The 12,965-nt window shown below is 42.1% G+C and overlaps 1 protein-coding gene across 2 annotated transcripts in view; it reads right to left on the minus strand.

Annotated features, from left to right (window-relative positions):
* Window positions 1-359: 359 nt before the first annotated feature.
* coro2aa (coronin 2Aa) overlaps window positions 360-12,965 on the minus strand; it is a 34,095-nt gene continuing 21,489 nt past the window's right edge. For both annotated transcript variants that reach the window (XM_062387563.1, XM_062387564.1), the window contains exons 2-12: window positions 12,330-12,530; window positions 9,422-9,538; window positions 8,884-9,033; window positions 7,751-7,930; window positions 6,856-6,972; window positions 5,157-5,261; window positions 4,961-5,057; window positions 3,356-3,468; window positions 3,149-3,239; window positions 2,653-2,912; window positions 360-2,033 (exon numbers count right to left, since the gene is read on the minus strand). In XM_062387563.1, the coding sequence (XP_062243547.1) occupies window positions 1,896-2,033; window positions 2,653-2,912; window positions 3,149-3,239; window positions 3,356-3,468; window positions 4,961-5,057; window positions 5,157-5,261; window positions 6,856-6,972; window positions 7,751-7,930; window positions 8,884-9,033; window positions 9,422-9,538; window positions 12,330-12,530 (1,569 nt within the window). In that variant the 3' untranslated portion in view covers window positions 360-1,895. The remainder of the gene's footprint in view (window positions 2,034-2,652; window positions 2,913-3,148; window positions 3,240-3,355; window positions 3,469-4,960; window positions 5,058-5,156; window positions 5,262-6,855; window positions 6,973-7,750; window positions 7,931-8,883; window positions 9,034-9,421; window positions 9,539-12,329; window positions 12,531-12,965) is intronic.

Genomic DNA, 12,965 nt, shown 5'->3' on the forward strand with positions numbered 1-12,965 from the left:
GAGCGTATGCATTATGGGTGACATCACATCCTGTTACTGTATAACTGTATATTTGTGTGATATTTATATATTTAGAGAGTTGTTACATTAACCAAAGTGGGTAAAATAACCAGGTCTGTTTTTTTGTCTATTCAGTGAGAAACACATTAATACAAAAAACAGATACTACTGTCAGTGTCCTGCTGGAGGCGCTATGTTGTACTTTGTGCTAAATGCTAATGTTAGCATGCAAATGAACAACAGTGACAAAGATAATATGCTAATATGACCATGATATGTTCAGCATTTTTACTATATTACATTAGCATGTTAGAATGCTAATGTGATATAGTACTGTAATAAGTGTCAAAGCTAACAAGTTAATGTTAAACAAGTTTATTGTTAACCATGTTTAGAATATTCCATTAAAATGGTAGCATGCTGGCACAATGTAATCACAGTGCCAATGCTAGTATGCTAACAAGGTTAATGTTAACCACGTTTAAGATATCAGATTAGCATGTTAGCATACTTACAATAGCACATGACCTGTAACAACAGAACACCTGAGGATGATGTCATCAGTTTGGGCCTGAACCACAGTAATGGACAAGTCCAAATTTGGGACCTGATGATGCTGCTAGTTACCGGATCACCAAAGTTACATAAATGTATCGTGAGCGAGACGCGGAAAACAAACGTACCAAGTGAGATGGCAGCCAGCTTAACTGATCTAGAAATGAATGACTCAACCTCAACCTGCGAGAAGTGTCAGCTCGTGTTTATCAGGGTTCATAATCTTAATGAGTTGTGAGATATTTTAGCTTCATCTACGAACAGAAAACCTCAGTATATCGTGTTATAGTTTAACAAAGGGCAGTAAAAAGGCACTCTGTGGGAAACCGCATTGAAAACCAGGAGCTTTAAAGTGGTTCAGTTCTCTATAATGGCTTTAAACCTTTTCTTCACAGTGAGTTCACATCAGGAAAAAAAACAAGCAGCCTCTAAACACTTTCTGTGATGTATTTTTCCCCAAATTTCAAACATGAATTCAAGATCGGCATTATTATTTGTTTTTTTTTGTTGACTGTATTTTAAAATAAATATAAAAAAAATTAAGATCAAAACTGCTACATGGCATCAGTTACAGAATTGGCGTACACAATAGCTGCTGTGAAAAATTGATTTGTCAATATCTGTCCAGTCATTCAGAAATAACAGAAAATTCAGCAAACGATGTGCAGCTCAATGGAACAGCCGGGATCGTGATTTTTCTCATTCGTTTAGCTCACTCTCATCCCAGCACACATTCAGTAGAGCCGGGTCCACACGTCTCAGAGACGTCTCCATTTAACAGTAGTTTACATCGTGGAAAAAACAGTCACCAAGCATAGAAAATTAATTCAGCGTTGTCATTACAATCACACAGGACGTCTGCTCCTGCCCTGCAACAACTCCCAAACTACACACAGACAAGACAGTCGCATCAGTCAGTCAACACACACACACACCCGTTAACCTCTCAGCTACAAAGAGCATTAAAAAAAAAGCTAGTACAACACACTTGCATAGCTGTGGAGCGTTCAAAAGAAAACAGGGGAAAGGTCAAAAGGTGCAAAGAGTTTTTAAAACTTGGTACAGCTGGGTAAGACTCAGTGTTGAGGTGTATGTACATGAACAAAGAATATGTGCATCTTGAGAAGAAGTGACAGAGAAGACAAAAGAAAGCAAAGACACAAAGTCCAGGTTGGAATCCCCCCTGTGCTGTGAGTATGGGGTCTCGCTTCATCGGGGAAAGCGAGCGATCCAGGACCCTGCAAAAGAGTGCGGTGCCATCAGAGTAGGGTTAGTAAGTTTATATAGTGATGCATGTGTCCCGTGAGGAGGTGAAGGGGACCCTGCAGGTCGGGCAGATCTTAAAGTGCGCTCTGAGGCTGGGTGTTTTTGATGTTCTTGATCTCCAGCTCCAGCTGTTTGACCCGCACGTCCCTCTGGTTGAGGAGCTCCCTCAGCCGCCGGATCTCCTCCTGCTGCTTGTGGAACTTGAGAAGCAACTGTGGACGAAACACACAAACAATATATTTACATTGTTGTTGTTTTTAGAGGAGTTACGGGAGACAGGTTCCCTTAATCTGGTTTACTCACTAAAGTCTCTAACTGTCCAGCTGCCATAAAACCTAATTGCAACGTAAAGATCCAGTAGTTGTCAAGAGGTAAAGTTTTCTTTACCTCTTGACAACAAGTGTTTGTGCACATACAAGGAGTTTGACTCCGGTTTAGCATTACTTGACATACAAAAATTAAAACTTAGACAAATAGATATAAAAAGTGTTCGCTAAAATCAAAACGCCAAAGTTCCCTGGTTTATAGCCAGGCACAAAAATGACGATGGCAGCCTCGATGCTTCACCCTCATGGTGATGTTAGGAGAAAAGATTTACCAAACTAATTAGAGTTTATCCTGTAGGGATCATGTACAGTTTAAATGTTTGAAAACCAACAAACCCAAATAGCCATCCATTTTTTTTTTTTTTTAAATAATTATAATAAAATTAAAAGTAGCCTCCCCCTACATCCTTGGAATATTGTCAAAACTAAAATGTTGTATAAACTCTGTGATTAAAAATAAGGAGAGAACAGCCCTACAGGTGGAGAAACTAAAAACCTTCAGCACCTCGTTCTCTGTCCTCGGAGGAGAGCAGAGTCCAAGGTCCTCTCCGTTGCTGACGGCCAGCCGGCTCCTGTCATCCTCTCCGTTGCCGCTGTTCTCTTTGCCGTCTTGGCTCCCCAGCTGGTCCTGAATGTACGCCAGCTGCAGCATGCCCGGTCGGCTCTGAGACCTGCGGGTGTCCAGTGGATGTCCCGGCCCTTTGCTCATCTCCGAGAACGACTCTGCTATTTGACTCCCGGGCTTCAGAGACATCATCACGGGGCCTGGAAGACGAAGAGGAGGAAGAGGAGTTGCAAACCTGTACACGTCGCCGGGGTATACAAAATACATCACACACAAACACACACACACACACACACACACACACACACACACACACACACACACACACACACACACACACACACACACACACACACACACACACACACACACACACACACACACACACACACACACACACACACACACACACACACACACACACACACACACAGACCTTTGTCGATGCCACTGAGCCACTCCTCTGCAGTCATCGCAGGCTTGTTCCCTGCTGTCATGGGATAGATGTCATCTTGATACGACTCTGACTGCAAACACACACACACAAGATGGTTACACACAATCACCAAAGTTTTCTAATATGTATTGAACCACAAACTGACGCTATGTTCAAAGTTCATGTGAATCATGTGTGTACTCTTACTCTGCGAGGAACGATCATGGACAGTGGCTCGATCTTACTCTTGATTGTCACCAGCTTGTAGAACCTGAACACCTCACAGGAGCTCACATCCAGGCCTCTCTTTGGCATCACACCTGGGGGAGAACACACATGCTGAGTAACCAGGGACGTTGCTGTGAGAGCAGCTGATGAACGAGGCCCCTGTAGCACCAGCTTTCTGCCAAAGGCTTCACAGAGGTTTCTAAATGTGTGTGTGTGGCACTTAACCTTTACCATCACTTATGTGTTAGCACAGTAAGCACACAGTCCTTTGAAACGCTCCTGTGACTAACTATATTTTCAGCTGAACTACAGGGCTCCATGATACTTGTGCTGCCACAGTGAGATACATTGAACCAGCACTTTATTAGAAACACCAGACTGATACTGAGTAGATTCTCCCTTTGCTCTCAAGACAACCTCCGTTCCTTGTGTCACTGATTACATAAGACGATATTATAAAAATTCCTTTGAGATTCCATGATGACACGATTAAATCACATTAGTTCTGTAGATTTATTAGCTGCAAAGTCAGTCTCTGTTCTATCACATCTCAAAGGTGTTCTACTAGATTCACCTCAGAGAGAAGTGGCCGATAGAAGATGCTGACATTGGCCGGCTGACGCTTTGAAATGATGGTTGTGCACAGTTGTGAAGAGTGGTTATCAGAGTTACTGTAGGTGAAATTTGGTGCAGCCTGATTGAATTTAAGGAGACCATTGGCCCTTGAAGGAGTTATTCAATCTACTCTGTGCCAAGATGTTTTTAAAAGAGAACAATGATAGAAAAGAATCTAATCTATAAATGAATTAAAAAAAATGCTGACATCGTGCAACTTTTTATATATTGCAGTCCATGTTAGTTCTATTATGTGATTGTCAACAAAAGTACATGGCAAAATAAAACAGAGCAGCTGCTGTCTCGTCCCACACACAGTACATTTAGTTTATTATCCCAAACAAACCCCGTCTCTATTGTTCTTCTAGGATGTTTGCGGGCTTCATCTCCTGCAGCCTGTAGGACGTAGGACCAGTCTGATCACCTGGTTTGTCTATGCAAATATGGTCGGCTTATTTGCACAACAACTTTGCTTACAGGTGCAGGAGTGTCAGCGCAGCCATGAGGCAGGTGTCGCTTACATTTGATTCATTTTAAATTAAGAAAACTAGAACGTCACTCAGAGACCACAGTCCCTTTGAATCCAATCAAGTTGCACCAAAAATCTTTAGGAATTCACAAACAATTTGAAAAACGCCCTCTACTGCCAGGTCAAGGAAGTGAAAACAACATTTCTGTAACATTGTGTGTGTGTTTGTGTGTCTGTGTGCCTGCATGTCCTTCTTAAGAGGGCCAATTTTAGCTGGTCCTCGTGAATTAAAATGGCTGTTTGAGGATTAAGACTTGGATTTAGGGTTAGGTTTAGAATAAGGTTAGAATTAGGTTTAGGTTAGGGATTTAGTTGTGATGGTTAAGGTTAGGGTTAGGTTTAGGTAAGGGGCTAGGGAATGCATTATGAGTGTGCCCTCAACTGTAGAGAGACAAGTAGGGATGCGTGTATGTGTGTGTGTGTGCGTGTGTGTTCCTTACCCATTCCTTTCTGCGGTAAGGGTGAGCGGTACTCTGTTAGGTAGTGGATGTACGGTTTTTCTGAGCTGATCTCGTAGTACCTGATATTCCCATCGCCCTGACGAGACACAGGAGAAACATTTGCACCGTTCATTTTCTTCCAAGTATTTAGTGTATGAAATGTTTGTACAGTTTCTGTTTACTTGCAGGGACCCACCTTCCCGGCCACGTAGAGCATGTGTGTGTCAGGGTCATAGAAAGGAAAGAGGACTCCTGATGAACCGTCCAGGTTCTCCTCTAACAAAGGCACAGACAGGTCGTCCTACAGAAAACACACAAAGATCAACAGCTGGATCCAAACAACAACTGGAGCACCAGTGGCATGTACAGCTCTCCCTCATATCAAAAAAACCTGAATCATTTAAATCCATGTCTGCGTGAGGAGCACTCTGCGGTGCTGCATTAAAAATACTGAGTGCTCAATCCCTAATCCATGCTTCATCCATAATCCTCCACCCACGATACACCCTGACAAAAACACAGCAGCCTGCCGCAGCCACACACTCACACACCAACAGGTGAGATCAGGGTACTGACATCATCATGAGGAAAATAATTTGGCTCCACTTTAACTCAGGCAACGTGAATTCATACCAAGGTATACAGAGGAGTGGTTGCACTAATTTGTCCAGTAGGTGGCGGAGCTGTGCATCATAAACTGGAAGCGTTCTGCAGAACCAGCAGGAGTCATTAGAAGTAATTCATTTAAGTACTCCATTACAAGTTAAGGCTATTTTAAATTTACTTCATTGAAACTAGAGAACTATTATTAGTGAAATATACTTTCAATATTAAAGTCAGATAAAATAATGGCTCATGTGACTGATATATTATTATTTTTATCATCATCATTCATATCATTAGTAGTATTATTGTTTTTTGAGATGTATTGAATAATTTAAAAACATCTTCTAATCTCAGAGTCTGACAAACTTATTCCAATGGAACTGACTGATATCTTGAAAACTACCCACTGTATTTCATAGGCTTATACAACACTGATGCATTACTTAATATGAGAAGCAAATATGAACTATTGAAGACAAACTGACCTGGGGGTTGCATAACTAGGACTTTCCACCTCTGAAGATTATAGAACTGTTGGTTTAGAAGGTGATTCTAATAAACTGTCAACTGAGTGTTTACGTCTTTTCTTTCTTTCATCCCGACTCTCTGATGCTCAGGGGCTTTAACGGTGAGGGTGATGAAATAAGCTCCTCTGGTGTCACGACCTCTCTGGTCATGATGTAATAAAGTGACCATGACTTCATTTGGTGGGTTTATTTAGCTTCTTATGTGCGTCATATAACTGTGCATCTATAGTAGGTACATCTCTGCAGAAAGAGATGGATGAATAAGGAGGGCAGAAACACATTCAGTAATTATGAATGTAGGTGAAGCCTGTACCGACTGCAAATAAATTCTATGTGTAGAAAAGAGTAAAACAACCTTCAAGAGTGTGAATTTTCAATATCTTGGATCTAAAGAATGCAGTGTGACAGTGTTTGTTTCTGACCAGGAAACATTAAGAGAGGATATACAGAAACTTCGATTCACCACAACAAAATATTTGTTGACCCTGGAAGTTCATTCAGAGTTATAAAATCAATATTCCTTCTTTATCACTGTTCAACCGCTCTCATGGTCGTGTTCAGTGATTGGACGCAGAGCAGGAGACGCAGCTCAGGTGTCGTCACGTCACCTGAACCTCAGTGATGTGATCCCATGTGAGGACACCTGCTCCAGCTCCATTCTCTGACACGCAGTCGAAAGCCTTATTAAAAAACCCAGTAGGTGGACCTTAGGAGGGAGATGAGGTTACTCTGTCACGGAGACACTTCCTGTATTGCTCTTACCTGATCCCACAGAGCGACCTGTCGTTCGTTCCAGCGTGAAACCCCTGATGTGAGCAGCATCTTCATGTTGCCCAGGAACAACACCTTGCTGGCTCTGTGCGTCTTGCAGTTGGCTTCCTGCAAAACACAACACTCATCAGAACATCCAAGATCTGAAAGCAATAGTTTTTAATATCGCGCACTGTGTTGAAATTATTCTTATTTGTCTACATGTGCTTGTTTGGTTGTTGGCAGGAGTGAGAGCAGACAGGTGAGTGAGTCACTGGCTGCTGACCCAGAGGTCTGTGGAGTTATGCTGAGGCCGGTCCAGGCCAGAGGTGTCAGTTTTGGCTGTGTGGTGCTGGATGAGTGCCTGGGTGTCCTGGCTGGGAGCAAGAGAAGTAGCAGGGATCTTCCACTTATGCAACACTGGATTTTGTACGACTGCACACTACAACCAAGGCTCATGGTTTCCAGGTTTTATTTATTTCACTGAAGAAAATCTGATCGGTTTAGATTCATATTAAATATCAATTTTATACCCCCCAGGCATTTTAAATTTGTATTAACAATTGCAAGGAGACACCGTATCCTTTCTTTTGCTGCAAACACAACTGCAAACACAACTAAGAGAAGTCCTCAAGCAAACTAAGAAACCAAAGCATCTAAGAAAGTGCAAGTCCCAAAACTCACACAAAAACAGAAATGCTTTTCAGCCTCACAGATTTTCAATATATAATAAATAGTGATAACTTACTCAATCTATTGGTACTTTACATAGGCTCACTCAATCCGAAGTAACATTATCAAAAAAGGAACAATGTGTTTCCTTAAATAGTTTTTGCAACACAAATGCAGACACACAAAAGTACATACACACACACACACACACACACACAAACACACTGAGCATTACCTGCAGGAGGTTTCCTGAGCGCGACTCCATCAGTCGGACCTTCTTGTCCTTGCAGGAGGTGGCGAGGAGGCTTCCGTCCGTGTTGAACGACATGGAGAGGATCACGTCTGTGTGGTGGCTGATGGTCCTCACAGGGTTCTTGATCACCTGCTCCGGACAGTCCAGGTTCCAGATCATAATCTGGAAACGCACATATAGAATATGCATGATGTACGAAGTTGATGTACAGAACATTTGAAACGATAGAGTTGGATTTAAACGTATTTTGATCTTATTAGCAGAATTTGTTGGAACTTGTGCTGCTGACTGCTGCGTTGTTTGCACTGTTGAGTCCATTTCTACAGACACACAGAGCATTAAAGCTCTTCCCATAATAGGGAAGCCATTAGTGCAAGAAGAACTGTGCAAATATTCTGTTTCTTTACGTCTACAAACTCCATCGCTGGTGATCAACGACACATTCTTCGGTGACAGTCCCTGGAGGTGTGATGCTAACCTCCAAACAGTCAACACAACACAAAGTCACACTCGCCACGAGAACACACTCAGTGCTTTCGAGTGAAAGTGAATTTATGAGGTAGCAAATGATTGTGATGCTTCGTAAAGTATTAACTACTGACAGGTCGGCGCTGGAATAAACAGTGGTCTGTGGTGGAGCTGCAAGAGAGAAGTAGGCTGCTTCAAACAGCTGTGACCTGTTTGGCTGCATTGTATTATATATTTGATGACAGTATATGTCACAGCACCTCCTCGGTTATTCTATTGTCACCTTAAGCTGCTTTCAGGCAAGCACTGAAGTCTGGATACTTTCCAGAGGGGCTGTGTGTGGGAACACAAATGTCTGAGTCATTTACTCCAAGCGTTTTCTGGAACTTTTCTTGCCACTGACTGAGTAAAATGTCATGAGTGAGCATATGTGAGCAACAGCAGGATGATGTCTGGAAACTTCAGAGGGAGCGAGTGGAAGTTTGATGAAAGGTTTTTAACTTTGACAGGTTTGAAAAACTGGAAGACTACAAATATCTGAGGAAGACACACGTATGACCCGAACCCAGTTTCATCACCGCTGAATTATCATTTGAATAAAAAAGCCTAAAAACCCTAGTAAGGGTCAGTGTGTGTGTTTGTGTTACCTGGTAGTCGTAGCCTGTACTGAAGAGGATGTTGTTGGCCGTCGGGTGCCACTCGATGAGGCTCACTCTGCGACTGTGACCCTGAAGCTCCTTCCATGGTACTGTGAGGTTCTTCATCAGACCGTGAGGAGGGATTTCCCACACCTTCACCTGTAGACATACAAACACACACACAAAATACAGAATTAAATAACACACACAAAATACAGAATTAGAAAAACAAAAGCCCGGTCTCAGAACACCTCTGAAGTGCTGTAAAACAGTCAGTATGGAAATAATACAAGGATGTGCAGCCGACTCCGTATGGATAATAAATGATGTAGCCTCAAAAACACAGTTTGTAAAATTTGTTTCATAAAAGTGTGCGTTTGTGTGTTGACTCTTACTTTCTCTTCCTGACTTTAAAGATTGCATGTAAAGGATTAGGAATGACTCCTCACTAAACTATTCCAGGGCAAATGATAACATGTCGGTGTTTGTGTGTGGGTGTGTGTGCGTGTGTGTTTGTGTGTGAGTGTGTGTTTGTGTGTGTACTAACCGAAGAGTCCTCGGAGGCGGAGGCGATGCAGTAGTCATGGAAGGGATTCCACTTGATGTCTAACACGTTGCCTCTGTGGCCTGATACTCGGTGGTGGTGAGGGTCCACTTTACCTGTCTGATAGACAAATACACAAAAACATGAGTATCAGTAAGACTTTACAGTAAATCACTTTATTACCATTTATAAGCAGTATATTCCTATGTAATACATGCTTTATAAACAACTATAATGTACTATATTTTATTAATGTGCCGTGTTGTCAATAATTGCAGCTTCTTTTATGACCACTAGCATGTTGCAGTTTATATTTAATAGATAGAAAGGTTTGGTATGGTCATACTTTTAGTTCAGTAGCATTTCTTAGGTTTTTATTTATATTATTTCAATTATTTGTATTTTGTAAATGTGTTTTGTTTCTTATTGACATGGTCGGACCTAGTGTAACGTGACTAAGCTGCTATAAACAAGGCATTTATTTTATTTATACAAATTGCTCCTTTGTGTTAAAAGCCTTTTATAGCTCAACTACAAACTTTCCAGGAATTAAGAAAAACAACCTGTAAACTTTACATTTACCCAAATGGTTTCCGACCCTGTGAGACAACCAAGTTCAAACAATAGAAACTAGGCAGTTGGTTCAGGGGACAAAGGAAATCCATTAATTTGATGCAAGGTCTTCTTTTTATATCAGCAGATTGAAACAGGGTTTTGACCTTCTTATTTTTGTATGGGATGTCTTTTGAAATAATAATCAGATTTTCTAGAGATCTGAGCTAAAGTAGCAGCATAGAATGAAAATACAAAGAAGGGAGAAGATTGGTCTTCCATGTATTCCTCTTAAATCTCTAAAAACTAGTGTCTACACTACCCACAATGCATCTCAACCAGTAGCACTTCATTCAAAGATTTGAATGTGTTACTCTAGTGGCTGCTGAAGCCTGGAGCCGCTCTCCTTGCACAGATATGCAGAGATACACAGATATGCAGAGGTCTGATAAACTCACATCATGACTCTACACCCCCCAGATGCTTTCTTACCAAACCAGCTCGGCCTCAAGTAATAACACAAAAGACTTAATTTGATTAAATAATGTTTTCACCTATGTCACTAAAGGACTTGTGATGTGCAGGTGAGTTAAAGACAGATGCACCAAACAGGGCAGGTTGAAAATCCTCCATTGACACACGCCCTGATCGTTCAATGATCCGGTTTCCAGGGAAAAGTCCTCGAGTTTTGCTGAGGATTTTCTGCCTCAACAAGACGGCTAATTACACTGTTTGTACAGACAGAGCCTTATTTCAACTGACACACACACACCTGCAGGCTACGTTACTGTGCAGGTCGTAGGGCGTGTTTGGAACAGGGTGGGGGGTGGGGGTTGGTGGTGGTGGTGGTGGGGGAGAGGGGGGATGATGTAACCACCTTCTGTGCTTCTAGCCAATGTAAAGTACACACAGGTAACTGGAACACAGCACTTCTGTTTTCACATTTATGAGTTTTAACGACGTTCTCCACAGAACAATAGCTTATCTGTAAGTGTGCACACACGCACACACACACACACACACACACACACGCACACGCACACGCACACGCACACGCACACGCACACGCACACGCACACACACACACACGCACACACACACACACACACACACACACACACAGGTGGGATGTGAAGGCGGTTGGAGGGAGGAAGGGGGGTTGCTGAAGCTTCACCACCTCGAGACAGTGAAAGGAGGCGGGGGGGGTCAAATCATGAGTTATGTCATTCCTAAGCTCATATGCAATTCTTCTTGCCCATGCCAGGAGGGCTGGCGATTACTCACAGAGACGCTTTAAAGGACGGAGACAGACGGAGACAGACGGAGACAGACGGAGAGAGGGAGAAAGGTGGGAGAGGTGTTCAGCTTGATGAATCACTCTGAAGATGAAGAGCGGGGCCGAGTGCAGCGGTTCGGCTGAGTTCATTCACAGACCAGGATCGTCGCTGACAAAACCAGTAGATGTGTTGTTATGTATAAATAATGTCTGGAAAAGTGTCTGAGGAAATGCTTTTAAGCTGAGGGAGATGAGTGTGATGTTTAGGTTACAGTGAATGAGCTCACGGGGGGGGGGGGGTTCCTGGTATTCAGAGGTTCTCTTGGCTTCTCTGCGGCCGTGCTATTTATATTCTGAGAGCTGAGCTGTCTGTTCCAGGTGTGCTGTGTGTGCAGAGTGAGACCACGAGATGTGTACAGGACAATGCATTTCAGCCCAGGTGATAATACAGATTTTCATATCTCCAAAAAAGCACAGCTGTCCAAGCAATAATGTTTTCAGCAATAATATTTAGAATAATCTGTTGTTTTGCTTTAATATTAAGTCTGACTTTGGCCTTCAGTCGTTTTCTGTTTCAAAGGGAGGATTATTTGAAAAGTTTTGTACTGACAAGTCTAATTCTAGCCTCTTAGTGACATGGCTCATTTATGCTCAATGTTAGATGTGTATTCAGACGGAGCCTTCTGTCCGTACTCTGTGTTCAGTCCCTCCATGTTATTGCAAATCTTCTGAAAGCTGATCTGTGGTCAGTGATGGTAACGTTTGAAACGTACACATCTCTCAGAAACAGTTATAGTCATGGTTGCCAAGCTGTTGCATGCAGCTTTATACAATAAATCATATCTTATAACTTACTTTTATTGCTTTAGCACATCTAGACCAAAAAACTCTGTGATAAGCTCTGTAGTTTTCCTTCTCAGTGAAAACACTGGAATCTAGATCTGGAGGCAGATGACTTCTCTCCATTAGAAACAAAGCCACCTTGTCACTGGATCTCTTACCTGCCGTCTGAGTGGAATGTACCACCTTAAAAGATGCACGGATATTAGACTGTAAACCCAGCCACGTGCTGCACACACTCACATGATGGATAGACAGGACCAGGAAGGCCCCTCCCCCGGCACACTCAGTGATGACTGCCAGGAAACGTGGGTTGACAGCACAGAAGTGGTTGTCCTGGACGCTGCGTGTGATTGGCACGCCATCGTAGCAGCTCTCCTTGGTGGCGGGCTTACCGAACACGTGGCGGAACTTGGAGTTGCGGTACTGAGGACGCCATGTCATCTAACAGAGCAGGGAGGGAGGGAGAGAGAGAGAGAGAGGAAGAGAGGGGGGGAAAGATAGGTCAGTCAAGGAGAATCATCCATTTCACACATTTACAGCGACAGGGCTTTTTATTTATAGTCCTGCTTCTTTCTGGAAGATTCGACCAGTTCTGCAGAACATTATGGAGGACCATACATGACATAAGTAAAAATAAATAAATAAATAAATGTATAAATAAATACAGAAATAAATAAATAAATGAATAAATAAAAATGGAAATAAATAAAATAAATACAGAAATAAATAAATAAATGAATAAATAAAAATGGAAATAAATAAAATAAATACAGAAATAAATAAATAAATATGTTAATACCAAAAGAAATGTCAAAAGAAATGTCTTAAATATATTTTAACATTTATTTTTTCCCTGATACATTTCCTTTGCATTTG

This window comes from Platichthys flesus, chromosome 5, assembly GCF_949316205.1.
Source record: "Platichthys flesus chromosome 5, fPlaFle2.1, whole genome shotgun sequence".
Lineage (NCBI taxonomy): Eukaryota > Metazoa > Chordata > Actinopteri > Pleuronectiformes > Pleuronectidae > Platichthys > Platichthys flesus.